The sequence below is a fragment of the Heterocephalus glaber genome, unplaced genomic scaffold (genome assembly GCF_053883595.1).
Source record: "Heterocephalus glaber isolate CG9 unplaced genomic scaffold, H.glaber_assembly_v1.0 deba00001451, whole genome shotgun sequence".
NCBI classification, from domain to species: Eukaryota; Metazoa; Chordata; class Mammalia; order Rodentia; family Bathyergidae; genus Heterocephalus; species Heterocephalus glaber.
In genome coordinates this window covers 7,532,952-7,545,431 of record NW_028258301.1, presented here as the reverse complement: position 1 = coordinate 7,545,431, position 12,480 = coordinate 7,532,952, and the positions used below count along the sequence as shown (strand labels likewise).

Sequence of the window (12,480 nt, the reverse complement as noted above, 5' to 3'; positions counted from 1 at the left end):
TGAATTTATCCATTTATTCAATTTCCCAAGTACAAATCTTTTGAAGGAGTGTCACAGAGGCCCTCAAGGGAAGGAGGGCTTGGGTAGGGGTGTGCATAGCCTTAGAAGCAAATTTAAAGTTTAGGTTTTATTTTAGAGTAGGGAAAGGGAAGCTATTGAAGACTTTGGAGAGGACATAATTGTCCTTAATCTGTTCAAATCTTGAGGGTGAAAGAGCAGATGGGGAATCAGGCTGGAGGTGATGCAGAAGTGACGGATAGGGGGTGGTAGTAATGATGTGATGCTGAATGGATGTAGGTTCTGAGCCAGGAAAGGTGGTGGCACCTTATTAGCTGAGACTAGGTTGGAGGAAGGAAAAAGCTCATACCTCTGGTATGGAGGGAAAGGAAGAAGTGACTAGTATCTGCTGTGGCTTCATTCTTGGGGTACATGACCAAGGCAAATGAGCTTTAGTCACTATCCATCCTTAGCTCCTTACTTGGGAAGGGGGAAGATATCATCTTCCAAAGTTTTAAGAATTCCAAGCCATGGCGGAAGCCAGAAAAGAAAAAGAAAATAGGTGGAACTGAAAAAGGAAGTAAATTCCCTTCAAGCAGCTCAGGCCTGGCAGCTTGTGCTGGGCTTGTGGATGATTCCCTCTGGCAGAGACTAAATACCCTGGGAAACAAGGCTCAGGATGAACTCACCACCCGCACTCCAGCCACATACAGGAGCAGGGCACGCTGCAGACTTCCCGCATGTGTCAGCTCTGGTGAGGAGCACAAACCCGAACCAGGCAGGGAAAGTAGTGGTATGTTCGCCTGGGCAAGGGCAGTGGGGCCTGTGGAGGGCCTGCCTCACTCTTCCCAGGGGCTCATGTCAGTGTCGATGGCCACACAGTTGTAGGCAGCATAGCGGAGTTTCTCCTCACACAACTTGGCGCTACAGGGGAAGGGCTAGGTCAGGCCCTTCTACCACCCTGAGGGGTGAGGGGGCTCCAGTGTGTGTGCTTCACTGCTGGAAGTCCTCTCACACCAAGGATGCCACCAGACATCCTAGGTTTGAGCCTAGGAAAACCCACCTGACATAGTGCGGTAGGAAGAGGGTGCTGGAGCAGGTGGAAGACTCAGGCAGTGCATCTGTGGTCTCGTAGCTGGAGGCATTGAAGGGCCACAGATTAGGAAGATTTCTAGGGGTATGTTTGTGTGGGGTACCCTAGGTCCTCCCCTTTGCACATGTACTCACCCCAGCTTGTCTGGGTAGATGTAGATTCGAGCTGGTAGGCGGCTGCGGCCTGTAACAAAACGCAGGAAGCGGCTGCGGTCCTCTGGGTGGAGGAGAAGGAAATTAGCACCTGCTGATGGCACAGGAAGCTCTACCACTTCCGCCCAGCCTCTGTACCCAACAGGCAGAGTGTGAATGCAAGCATCGCTCTGCTTTCCTCTACTGACCATTGGTGAAATTGTTCAGTGCCTCCCAGAAATATTGCACCCGTGTGTCGGATGGCTCGAAGTCCTCAAACCGAGCTGAAGGAGTTAAGGCCAGAATTCATTTTTAGGTCTTACTAGTTCTAGTGTTTAAGCCCCACCCCCTGTACTTCACCACCCCACAGTCTGGAACTCACTGAGCTTGCGCAGAGCATCCACAGTGACCTCTGGGTCCCCACACACCTTCTTCTCCAACTCTTGCCAGGTCAGCAAATCCAGCACAGCCTGTGGTACTACCTTCAACAGACCTGCCTGCATGGCTGCCACCTAGGGAGGGGAAAAAAGGTTCTGGCTCGGAGGACACACAACTTGCAGCTTACACGGGGGCATCTCTCACTGGTAGGAATGTGGGGCAGAGTTATGGTGGGAGGGAAGCTCTTAAGAGGGTTCTGGTGGGTGAGCTCTGGTTACTACCTGCTCCTTGCTCTCCTCTAGCCGTGCCTTCTGTACTAGTTGGATGAAACGAGAACGGTCCTCATATCCCACTGTGATGCCTGTGCCCCCAGGAATCAGCTCCACCACCTGCTGATCACTGAGCACAGTGGTGAACGTCAGCTCCTTCCCGAACTTGAATTCAAATGTCTCCTTGTCCATTCCTTCCATTACTTCTAGGAGCTTCACCTGGGGATGAGTCAGAGGCAAGAAGGTCATTGGGGAGATGGTCTCTGTCTGTCCTCAAGATGCTTACAAGGAAGCAGAGAGGCAGCCAGGCAAGGCAGTTCCCCAGTAGGCAATGGGGTGTGAGGGGCCAAATAGCGGGCTGTGGAAGCAACAAGACCACAGCTAACCAGCCTTGGAGACCAGAGAAGGAATCCTGTAGGAAATGGCACCTAAGTTGAGACCCAAATGATGGCTGAGAGTTGGCTGGGCCATAAGGAAAGTTAGGAAAGAGAATGTCTTGGAGAAAGATTAAAGAGCAAAAGGCTTCAGGACTCTTTTTGGCTGGAACCTGAATGTGTACCGAACAGAAATGGACACAGCAGACATGTAAACGGAGGAGTCTTTACAGGGTCTGCATTATCCTAAGTCCAGGGCAAAGCCATCAAAGGGTTTAAATGAGGAGAATGAAATAAATTACTCTGGTAGCATGGAAATCAGATGGGCAAGAATGGAGACAGGGACACTAGCTTTGTCAGTAAGTGGTTAGGACAGAAAGGTGGCTTGAAACAGGGGAAAAGTAATAAGATAGGAGAAGTAGACAGATTCTTGACAGAATGTGGGGAGTGAGGAAGAAGGAAGAGTGCAGGATGACCCTGAAGGGTTTGGCTCGGTGAGGGCTGAGTGGAGTGCAGTTCAAAGCAGGGAGCCCTCGAGTGGACTGGGGAGAAGATGTGTGCTGAGCTTGAGGCAGATTTATATATGGCCCCAGGCTCAGGAGAACGGCTGGTGCTGGTGGTCAGGAGTTTAGAGGTTACCAGAACAGAGCTAGCAGTTGAAACCATGAGAACAGACAGTATCGAAGAGGGAGCACAAGTATGGCCACAGAAGAGGAAGATGCGGAGAAACCCTGGGGAGTCACCTTGGGGGGCGGGCAGAGGAAACACCGAGCCCAGCCCCACTCACCAGCACAGAGTCCACAGCTGGGAAGTCCTTGCTCCAGCTCACCTCCTCACCAGAGAGCTGCTTCCACACAAAGCCAGGCAGGGCTAGGACCTGTGGGACAAACACTCACCACTGTCTTCTCATCCTGAGCTGCCCAGGCTTGGTGGCCCTTCCTTCCAGGGGCCAGGGATGACCTGATGGGTGCAGATCAGGCTACTCACCAAGAACTCCTTACCCCGAAGGGCAGCCCCCATCAGCTGTCCGATCCACTCATACTTGGCAAAGTCTTGGCAGGAGGGGTTGGGTACATACATGTCTCGGGCCTCACCAGTGCCATTGCCCTGCCCCAAAGACAGGGCTGTCAGCATAGGATGGACTCTACTTTCCTGCGCTGAGCACCCCAAAGACTTCCCCCAAAATCTTCCACTTGGGCCCCTGCAGGACCCCACTGAAAGTACCAAGGCTCCTTTTCTTGTCTGCCCAGATGGTGCCCTAGGCGACTGAGTCCTTCCCCTGTCCCCTCCCTAGCTCAGTGTGGCACCTGGGAGGTTTACAGAGAAGGAATAGCAGAAATTTGTCAGAGGCAGGGGTGGGAGATGGGAGATTACCTGGTTGGCTGTGCGTACAAAGAAAGGAAGAGGCACAGGTGTGTCGGCTGAGCCGGGGCACAGCTCTTCTGACATATCTGCCAGGCTATCCCGGAAACCACCCCCTGAAATGACAGATGCCCTTAGCTAGGCACAAGAGAGCCCAGCTTCTGTAATGAGGTAATAAGCATACTCTCTAATCTTCACTAGGTGGTGAGCCCAGAAGGGTCTAGTACACCAACAGAGGGACATGCAAGATTCTTTTCATGCTCCTACAGGGCCTCACCTTGGTCAATGATGCCTTCTGCAATGAATTTACACTCCCACCACTGGTCATAGCGCATGGGCCACCTGTAAGTAGGGGCAGACCTCTGTCATCAGGCTGTGTCAGAACTCGGGCTGATTCACCAGCCCAGAGATCAACCAGGAGAAGGGTTACAAAGTGGTAATGGTAAAGGGTGACAGGAGCAGTGTATGGGTGAGATGTACACACTTGTGCCTCTAGCAAGTTCCTTCCTTGTGCCATACCTGTAATCCAGGGGCTTTTCATACTTATCAGAGGGCTTGAGGCCTTCATAAACCTGGGGACAAAGGGAAGGAGACATAGGGATGAGTGTGTCAGGACCTGGGCCTACTCTTGCCCAAAGACTTCCCTCAGTCCACCAGATGGTCCAGACCTGGGTGAAGACTGCATTCTTGCAGGCAGGGTCCCGAGAGGGGCAGGCACGGTGTTCCATGGCAAGGCGTCGGTTGATGTACAGGCGTGGCATGAAGCTGGGCTTGCTGCTCTCTGAGTCTCGCAGGCACTGGGCCACCAGGCTGGGCCGCTGGCGTGACAGCAGTAGGAACTGCTTCACTTGCTAGTGAGGAGATGAGGCCAGAGCAGGATCAGCAGGCAGACAGATTCTGTCCAGGACCTGGAACCTTCCTCTATGCTTAGACCCAATTCCACCATTCCAGTCCAAGCCTAGTTCATCCCATCCTTGACCTTCCAGGTCCTTCCTCAGTCCAGCCACCAGGGGGACCTTTCAGTTTTTATTTTTTTTAAGACAGAGCCTAACTGTGTAGCTCAGGCTGGCAGGGAACTCATATGTAGCCCAGGCTGGCCTTGAACTTGCAGTGATCCTCCTGCCTCAGCCTCCTGAGTACTAGGGTTACAGACATGTGACAACACACTTGGCTTGGGGAGAGGGGAGCTTTCTGAAACAAAAAAATATGACATTGTCGTTATCTTACTTATAAACTTTCCAATGTCTCCACTGACTGGGACAAAGTCCCTGGTTCATAGCCTGGATCTCAGGGGCTTTGGCTGTTAAATCCTGCTTTCTGCCTAATCCCTGTGTCATCTCACATCTCCCTCTATGTTGTTCTCCAGTCACAGACTGTGGCTGGTAGCACCCATGGAACCCAGAGTCCCATGTGTGCCTTTCCTGTGAATTCCCTCCCATGATGTCACCTCTCCTCCCTCAGCCCTTGTGTATTCCACACACTCATCCAAAGAATACCCTAAACACTGCATTTTGATTATTTTTGTCTGGCTTTCTTGGTTCCCAGAAGCAGAAAAGATCCAGCCCTAGGGCAAATTTTCAGGACTGTGAAGAATGACAACTCCATGAGCAGGAAATGGAAGCCCACTGACTTGCACTGGGTTTGCCAGGCTCACCTTAATCTCACTGAAGGTGCCCAGTGTGTGGTCCCATGCAGGTACCAGGTGATGCAGGACACTGTCTAGAATCTTGATGAATCTGGGATAGTAGGTAAAGAAAACTGCAGCTAAAGAGTTTGGCATGGATGTAAGAGTCCCAACGTCTCAACACACAGGGATATAAGGCAGGGCCCAGAGGTTGCTCTGGGCCCTATACTATCTTATACTGTAAGACCCTGGGGTCTCGTGCATGCAGAGACACAAGGCTCAGGGGAAGGAGAAGCCTGCAGGACCAGGGACACAGCCACCTCTGCAGGAGGACAGCTCTGCGGTACAGTACTTCTGGGTCAGTGCCTTCCAGGCGTGGATATCGCACTAGACTGGCTGGTTGGAAAAGGTCTGCATTTAACCCAAGTTCCCGCTGTCTAGATGACTTGATCTTGACCCCTCGAAGACGAACATCAATCCCATCATCTAGGGGAAAGAGTAAGAGTGAGGCCATAACTGTACCAGCTGCCTTCTTGGCCCTCAGACCTGGGAATGGATCCTTAATGCTCATCCTTGTCATCTGTAGCCCCTAGAAATTGGAGACCTTTGGGATTCCATTCTATCACCTGATTCTGATTATTTACATACTGTTTACTAGTTTCTCTGCCCACCTCTGTAATGTTGGGATGCCTGAGGGTCGCAACTCAGTTTCTCCTTTTCCAGGTGAGCCCGATCGCCTCTATGGCTTTGAGGCAGGCTTATATGTGGCACCTCCCCCCTGGCTCAGGTCCCACAGCTTCAAAGCCTGGAGTTAGTTCGGCTACCATTTTCACTCTAACTCTAAGCCTATTAATTTCTTCTCTCCACACTCACTGTCAGCTTGACCCCAGCTACACCTTCGGGCTCCCTTCCTCTTCTTATGGCCTTAAGCCCCACCTCGGCACTCCACGATGCGGATCTCGATGATTGGGAGGTGGACCGTCATGTCCTCCAAGACACAGACATCCCCGATCAGGGTCCTAAGAAGATGGTGTGAGGCACTTCAGATTTCTCTGCCTCAGGCCTTCAGGGATTGCTGGGATCCCTCTCAAATTTAGGCATCCAAGCTGGGCCAGTCCCCATTGCTAAGACCATGCCCGCCTCCTACCCCAGGCCATCTTGCTCACTCGTCAATGCTCACGTCACTCAGCTTCTTCAGGTTGTCCCCTTCGCCCCCATAGATCACCACCCGCTTAGGCATAAAGTTGTCATCCGTGGTATCCACTGTAAGTAGCAGCTTCCTGAGGGGTCAGAGTGAGCACCTGGGTCTCTATGCACCCACAGGCACATGGCTCACCCACCCTGTCCTGTCCAGAGCTAACTCACTTGACAATGGTGCCCTTCTTCATAGTAAGCCGTACCCAGTGCTGGCACTGGGATCCATCGCTCTCCCAGTAGGTATCTGCATTGCTGTCTGTCAGGCAAGACACATTGAACTCCTCCTAGGGAGGGACAGAGAGGTGGAGTCAGCAGTTATCTTTACTTTTGCACTGGACATGTGCTCTGGGCCAGGGAATGGAAGAAAGCATAGTGGAATTGGGCTAAGAGGGCAACTGATATGGGGAAGGATTGAGGGGTAAGGCAGAGGGTGCCTATGGGTTCTTATGGTGGTGGGGGTGAATTGAGAGTGGCCTATGGGACTCTGGCTTGGATCTGGGAGTTCTGGAGCTAGCCTTGAGGGATGTGACTACACGCAGCCTCCCTCAGAGGAGTCCCAGTACCCACCGTGTAGGAGGAAACGTCTATGCTCTCCACATACTGCTTCACACTACCCAGGTTCTCATCCTCCTTGCCCAGGTGGTCATACAAGAAGTGGATCAGATCCTCGTCACACTCGTAGGTCCATGTTGGGGGCACATAGCTAAGCAACCCCAACCCCTAATTAGGTTAGGGCCAGACCTGGAGCTCCCTCCTCCCCATCCCATTCCAGCTCACTCACAGTAGCCTTTGTACAGCATCTGTGTATGCTTCAGCTGGCTGAGGCCTAGACCCTAGGCGATGCGAATATGTCAGGTCCACCACCTGTTCCCATCTGTGGGAGGTAGATGGGGTGGCATCAGCGGATAGCAGGGCACACCTCTAGGCCCTGGAGCCTTCTCCAGAGCTCTAGCTTCACGCCTCCGGAAGCCCTATCCCTGTAGCTCTCTTCAGGTTCAGGTCCTTCCTGCTCTTAACCTTGAATCCACTCCAATACCCTCACTCCCGCGTTTGTGCTTGCTGTGTTCCGACCCCTCGGGAAGGCCTGACGACAAGCGCCGTCCCTTCAAGCGCAGGACCTGAGCACAGGCCGGTAGTCCACGCCAAAGAGCTGCTGCTGTCGCTGCAGGTGGTCCGGAGTGTCGATGGGCACCAGGCGGGCCCCGCCCTCCGCCGGCCGGCACACCAGCAACCAACCTTCGTCCAGTCTGCAGTCACCCAGGTGTTCTGCCAGCTGCTCCTGCAGGGACGTGCCAGACGGAGACTACAGTCAGAGAACTGGTTAACTGCTCTCCTGCCCAGCCCAGGGCAAAGGGCCCCCGAACACAATGCCAGGTAGCTCAATGTAGGACCGGGCGGGGAACGGCCGGGGACTTTCCTGCATCCGACAGGCTTTTGCGGGTTCCCAGTAAGCCAGGGCACACCTTGGTCAGCTTCACCCAGAGCCCGTGGCCGTTGCACAGCTCCTCGCCAGTGGTGCGCACAGAGGCGCCGCGCCGCAGCTCAATGCTGTCACGGGCGGCGCGGAGGGGCCCGGAGCCTGTACCTGGGGCCGGGCCTGCCGCACCCACGCGCAGCCCCAGGCCCTCTGCTTCCCACACCGGCAGCAGCACGCGCGACGGTCCCGCCGGGTCTTTGTAAAGCTTGTAGAGCACTTCTCGTGGCACGAAAGCCAGAGCCGCCGGCAGCGGCTGTCCTGCGCGGAGGTTTCGTGCTGCCTCCGTCAGGAAGCGCACGCGGCCCAGCAGCTTCCGCGGAGACTCCAGCGCCGCGCCGGGGCCAGGGCCCGCCATGGCGGAGCGGCTGGAGGGAGATAGGGGTAACCCTGATCTGGAGCCGCGGAAGACGCAGGCCGAGCTCCCCACCACGCCCTGCCCCGCCTTAGGCCAACCTAGGCTTTGGCTTCCGTACCGAGCGCCTCCTCCGCTGCTGCCGTATTGTACTGTGTACTCCGAAACGCCGATATTACCTATCTCTGTGCTCTCTCCAACCCGCCTCTCGCAGCCAACCAGACCCAAGACCAGTGATTTCTATCTGATCGATCCTCTCTCCATCATGAGTGGTCTTGCACCTACTAGGGTGCCCAGCACCACTCTTAGTAGGTAATGTAAATGTACAGTATAACAATTCTAGTTCCTTGTGACATCTGGTAACATCATTTGCTATGTGACTGGTTTAATAAATTGTTAGAATCATGGAGAGTGGAAGTGAGAGTGAGAGTTGGGCCAAGTCTTCGGAGTTTCTAGACCATTAGACGAGGACAAATTCCTCAACGAATTTTTATCTTTTGGGAGTCTGTATTGCGTCGCTAGGGGGGACTTTACGGTGAAAAATGGTTTGGGTCCTACAGGCAGCAGCCTGGGCAGCTCCACAGCTGTCGCTGGTGTACGATCACGTGACGTTCAACAAGGCGCTGCCGGTTTTTTTGAAGGGGGCGGAGCCTGGACTGGAGGCAGGCGCAGATTCAGGTTACGGTGGCGATTGCACTTGCAGTTACAGGCTACCATGGAGGCGAATGGGAAGGGGTGAGTTCTCTGCTGGTCGCGGTGTGAGTAGTGGGGCTTCCTACTTTTCCAACTCAGGAACCTGTCCCTGTACCCCTGTTTTCCTGGAATTTTCCCGGTGCGAACTGCTGTTCCTGGGAACCTGAGTCTTCCAACCATGGATTCCTGAGACCTTCATTTCAGAGACTGCCTTGTTGGACTGCATCTCTCAGGCCTTCTTTCAAGGCACATCCCAGAACTTTTAACTAGGTGTTTCTGAGACCGTAAACTTTGATCCCTCGTTGACTATCCCAGTGGATCTCAGAACACAGCCTCAGAACCAGCTCATTGACGGTCCCATACCTGAGATTTGTTAGTCCCATGACACTCTCCCCCTCCCCAAATTCTCCTTACTGGGCTTCTATCCCCTTACCCTAGAGTTTCTCCAGTTTTTTTGACCTTGGGAGAGTTGTGGGTATTTGTAGGGAAGAGCCCCCAGCAGCGGGGCCTTCTACAGGGTGGGGAGCCACAGCTTGCAAGCTGGCCTGGAGCGGGTAGATAACGGTGCCAGACTGAATCTGCCTTAAGAACCCGCGCCTTCCGCAACCTCCAGCCTAGTATACTGACACCTGTTTTCACTCCCATCTGATCGCCAGACCCCAGAGTTTTCCAGAGCTGAAGAATGACACATTCCTGCGAGCAGCCTGGGGAGAGAAAACTGACTATACTCCTGTTTGGTGTATGCGACAGGCTGGTCGCTACTTACCAGGTTAGGGGGCAAGACCTGGAAGCCTAGATGGAATTTAAAACTCTGGAGGATGAAAAGTTCTGTAGGGACAGGCCTTAGGGTTGACCCTTGCCTGCCCTCTCCTGCCTGCAGAGTTTAGGGAAACCAGGGCTGCCCAGGACTTTTTCAGCACCTGTCGTTCTCCAGAGGCCTGCTGTGAACTAACTCTGCAGGTGAGGGGCCCACAAAAGAGGGACCAGATTTACTCCCTTAGCTTGCCACCCAGCAACTTATTTCCTGTTCTCTACAGCCACTTCGTCGCTTCCCTCTGGATGCTGCCATCATTTTTTCCGACATCCTTGTTGTACCCCAGGTACCTATTTAAACCTGATCCTGGAATGTGAAAAGTGGAAAGGGCTCTGTGGAAAGCCTATCAGTCTTGCTAAGGTTCAAGATAAGCACTTATTCTAATTGGATAGAGGAAAAAACTAAGGCCAAGAGATGGAGATTTATTCTCCTTTTCCTTTCCTCCTGGAGTTCCAGGTTGGGAACCCAGATGTTTTATCCCTCTTCAGGCACTGGGCATGGAGGTGACCATGGTACCTGGCAAAGGACCCAGCTTCCCAGAGCCGTTAAGAGAAGAGCAGGACCTAGAGCATCTACGGGATCCAGCAGGAGTGGTCTCTGAGCTGAGCTATGTGTTCCAGGCCATCACTCTTACCCGGCAACAGCTGGCTGGGCGCGTGCCACTGATTGGCTTTGCTGGTGCCCCGGTAATGTGGGATAAGGAAGGGACTGGGGCATGAGGAGATCATTTTGGCAGGTCTGGTATAGACAAGGGAAGGAAATGTCAGTCTGCCTTCTGCCTTGTGACATCTTTGTATTGCTTCTGTAGTGGACCCTGATGACATACATGATTGAGGGTGGCAGCTCAAGCACCATGGCTCAGGCCAAGCGATGGCTCTATCAAAGACCTCAGGCTAGTCACCAGCTGCTTCGCATCCTCACTGATGCTGTGGTCCCATATCTAATAGGACAGGTGGTCGCTGGTGCCCAGGTAAGTCCTGTAGGAGAGGCAGTAAGGTTTGGACTATAAAGACTAGGAGCAATAGTTTCCTAAACTGGAGATAGCAGAAGACTTAGCTTTACCTCCAGTGATCTAGCTGGAGTATCCAAGCCCACCCTGACACTGCCAGAGGGGCTTAATGAGTGTTCTGAATGTTTGAAGATCAAAGCTAGCACTGGGGTCTAGAGAAGGCAAAACACTTTGACTGGACCTGCTATAAACAAGGCTCACGTAGTATCATGGCTTAAAGTTACTTGGGGAAGTAAAGACACATTCTGTACAGGGGGCTGAGATATTTCTCCTTTGTGTTATTAATATATTTTTCTTCACCATCTCTAACCTAGGCACTGCAGCTCTTTGAGTCCCATGCAGGACATCTTGGCCCACAGCTCTTCAACATGTTTGCACTGCCCTACATCCGTGATGTGGCCAAGCGAGTGAAAGCTGGGGTGCAGAAGGCAGGCTTGGCACCAGTGCCCATGGTGAGGATTGGGATAGGTTGAGTGAAGATAAGTCTGTAGAGCTTTAAGGGTAAGTCCTGCATGGACTGAAGTGACCACTGGAGGGCAGCAGAAGCACAGCCAAGAACGTAGGCCTTGCTAGGCCTTATGTCACCTAAGAGATCTGTTCTCTCCTCCAGATCATCTTTGCTAAGGATGGGCATTTTGCTCTGGAGGAGCTGGCTCAGTCTGGGTATGAGGTGGTTGGGCTTGACTGGACAGTGGCCCCAAAGAAAGCCCGGTGAGCAATGGAGGGATATCCCTTAAGGTTGAAGGTGGGGTGGAGTTGCCAAATATCCAGTCACGAGAATGTGGCTCTGACTCTCGCTTCTAGGGATCTTGTGGGGAAGATGGTGACCTTACAGGGCAACCTGGACCCCTGTGCCCTGTATGCATCTGAGGTAACAAATGGGGCCCCTATGTTTGTACAAGTTGTCTCTGTGCACTCCTATGGCTGTGAATATGGCTATATGATTATGCCATATATGATTATGACATATTTTATGTCATTATGACTATTTGTCCCTCCCCTCTATTCTGTACACATAACATAAACCCTAGGAAGTAAGGAATTTTTGTTGTTCATTTGGGTTTACTTAGTGGTATCTGGTAATTTTTTTGAGTTAATGATTGAGTAACACTGAGTAGAAGCATGCCTGCATATGTGTCTGTTACTATTATGTGGAAGGAGAAGGACAGAGGCTTGCTGAGCTCCTCTATAGACAGTGCCCTGTTGGTCCCCAGGAGGAGATCGGGCAGCTGGCGCAGCAAATGCTGGATGACTTTGGCCCACAACGCTACATTGCCAACCTAGGCCATGGGCTCTACCCTGACATGGATCCAGAACATGTAGGGGCCTTTGTGGATGCTGTGCATAGACACTCACGCCTGCTTCGAAAGAACTAAGCATACAACTTTTCCTTCAAATACCACCTACACAGAAATTGTTTCCAGGAGAATAAAAGTTCCAGAGTTGGAATCTAGTTTGTGGTTTTGTTTGTTATAGATCTGTGCTCTTATCCTCAGTCTTAAACCTGTGCTGCTTCCCTGGGGCTTCTTCTGCATTCTCTCCCACAAGTGTCTTCTCAGGTTAAGTGAACATGTGCTATAGCACTTAATTCAGGATTCTTACTACCTTCACGCTCTCAGATAGCCAAGTCCCAGAGCTACATGGGGTAGGTAAGGCTTCCTAGCTGTTGGAGCAGTGACAATTGGAGAAAGGGGTGGGGTCCCCGCAGTA

The 12,480-nt window shown here is 52.6% G+C and overlaps 2 protein-coding genes across 5 annotated transcripts; one reads left to right on the top strand and one right to left on the bottom strand.

Annotated features, from left to right (window-relative positions):
• Hectd3 (HECT domain E3 ubiquitin protein ligase 3) lies at positions 1-8,478 on the bottom strand. Of its 2 annotated transcripts, XM_021250805.2 has the most exons (22): positions 8,356-8,478; positions 7,889-8,267; positions 7,544-7,704; positions 7,207-7,299; positions 6,993-7,128; positions 6,594-6,709; positions 6,395-6,508; positions 6,165-6,247; positions 5,549-5,714; positions 5,259-5,340; positions 4,273-4,455; positions 4,124-4,176; positions 3,882-3,946; positions 3,617-3,720; positions 3,230-3,349; positions 3,030-3,119; positions 1,881-2,087; positions 1,604-1,733; positions 1,431-1,505; positions 1,225-1,306; positions 1,061-1,132; positions 1-921 (listed from the first exon to the last, which is right to left on the bottom strand). In XM_021250805.2, the coding sequence occupies exons 2-22, from the start codon at positions 8,255-8,257 to the stop codon at positions 837-839; spliced, it is 2,586 nt and encodes an 861-aa protein (XP_021106464.1). In that variant the 5' UTR covers positions 8,258-8,267; positions 8,356-8,478; the 3' UTR covers positions 1-836. The 2 variants fall into 2 exon arrangements, with proteins under 2 accessions (XP_021106464.1, XP_021106465.1); XM_021250806.2 differs by having other exon boundaries at positions 1,225-1,273; positions 7,889-8,478.
• On the top strand, positions 7,614-12,223 carry Urod (uroporphyrinogen decarboxylase). Of its 3 annotated transcripts, XM_087214914.1 has the most exons (12): positions 7,717-7,799; positions 8,469-8,566; positions 8,896-8,989; positions 9,604-9,716; positions 9,828-9,907; positions 9,985-10,047; positions 10,250-10,447; positions 10,570-10,731; positions 11,085-11,222; positions 11,381-11,481; positions 11,575-11,641; positions 11,985-12,223. In XM_087214914.1, exons 3-12 carry the CDS (start codon positions 8,970-8,972, stop codon positions 12,144-12,146), a joined length of 1,104 nt encoding a protein of 367 aa, XP_087071040.1. In that variant the 5' UTR covers positions 7,717-7,799; positions 8,469-8,566; positions 8,896-8,969; the 3' UTR covers positions 12,147-12,223. The 3 variants fall into 3 exon arrangements, with proteins under 3 accessions (XP_004872972.1, XP_087071040.1, XP_021106466.1); XM_004872915.4 differs by lacking the exon at positions 8,469-8,566 and having other exon boundaries at positions 7,614-7,799; XM_021250807.2 differs by lacking the exons at positions 7,717-7,799; positions 8,469-8,566; positions 9,985-10,047 and having other exon boundaries at positions 8,852-8,989.
• Positions 12,224-12,480: the final 257 nt, after the last annotated feature.

Excerpts from the sequence above, each read along its gene's own strand:
- Hectd3 (XM_021250805.2), bottom strand. The coding sequence starts at position 8,257 with ATGGCGGGCCCTGGCCCCGGCGCGGCGCTGGAGTCTCCGCGGAAGCTG. Across the intron at positions 7,705-7,888 it reads TCTGGGTGAAGCTGACCAAG|GAGCAGCTGGCAGAACACCT; the intron begins GTGTGCCCTGGC and ends ACGTCCCTGCAG. Across the intron at positions 6,509-6,593 it reads AAGAAGGGCACCATTGTCAA|GAAGCTGCTACTTACAGTGG; the intron begins GTGAGTTAGCTC and ends CTGACCCCTCAG.
- Urod (XM_004872915.4), top strand. Across the intron at positions 9,908-9,984 it reads GCTGTGAACTAACTCTGCAG|CCACTTCGTCGCTTCCCTCT; the intron begins GTGAGGGGCCCA and ends TGTTCTCTACAG. Across the intron at positions 11,223-11,380 it reads GCTTGGCACCAGTGCCCATG|ATCATCTTTGCTAAGGATGG; the intron begins GTGAGGATTGGG and ends TCTCTCCTCCAG.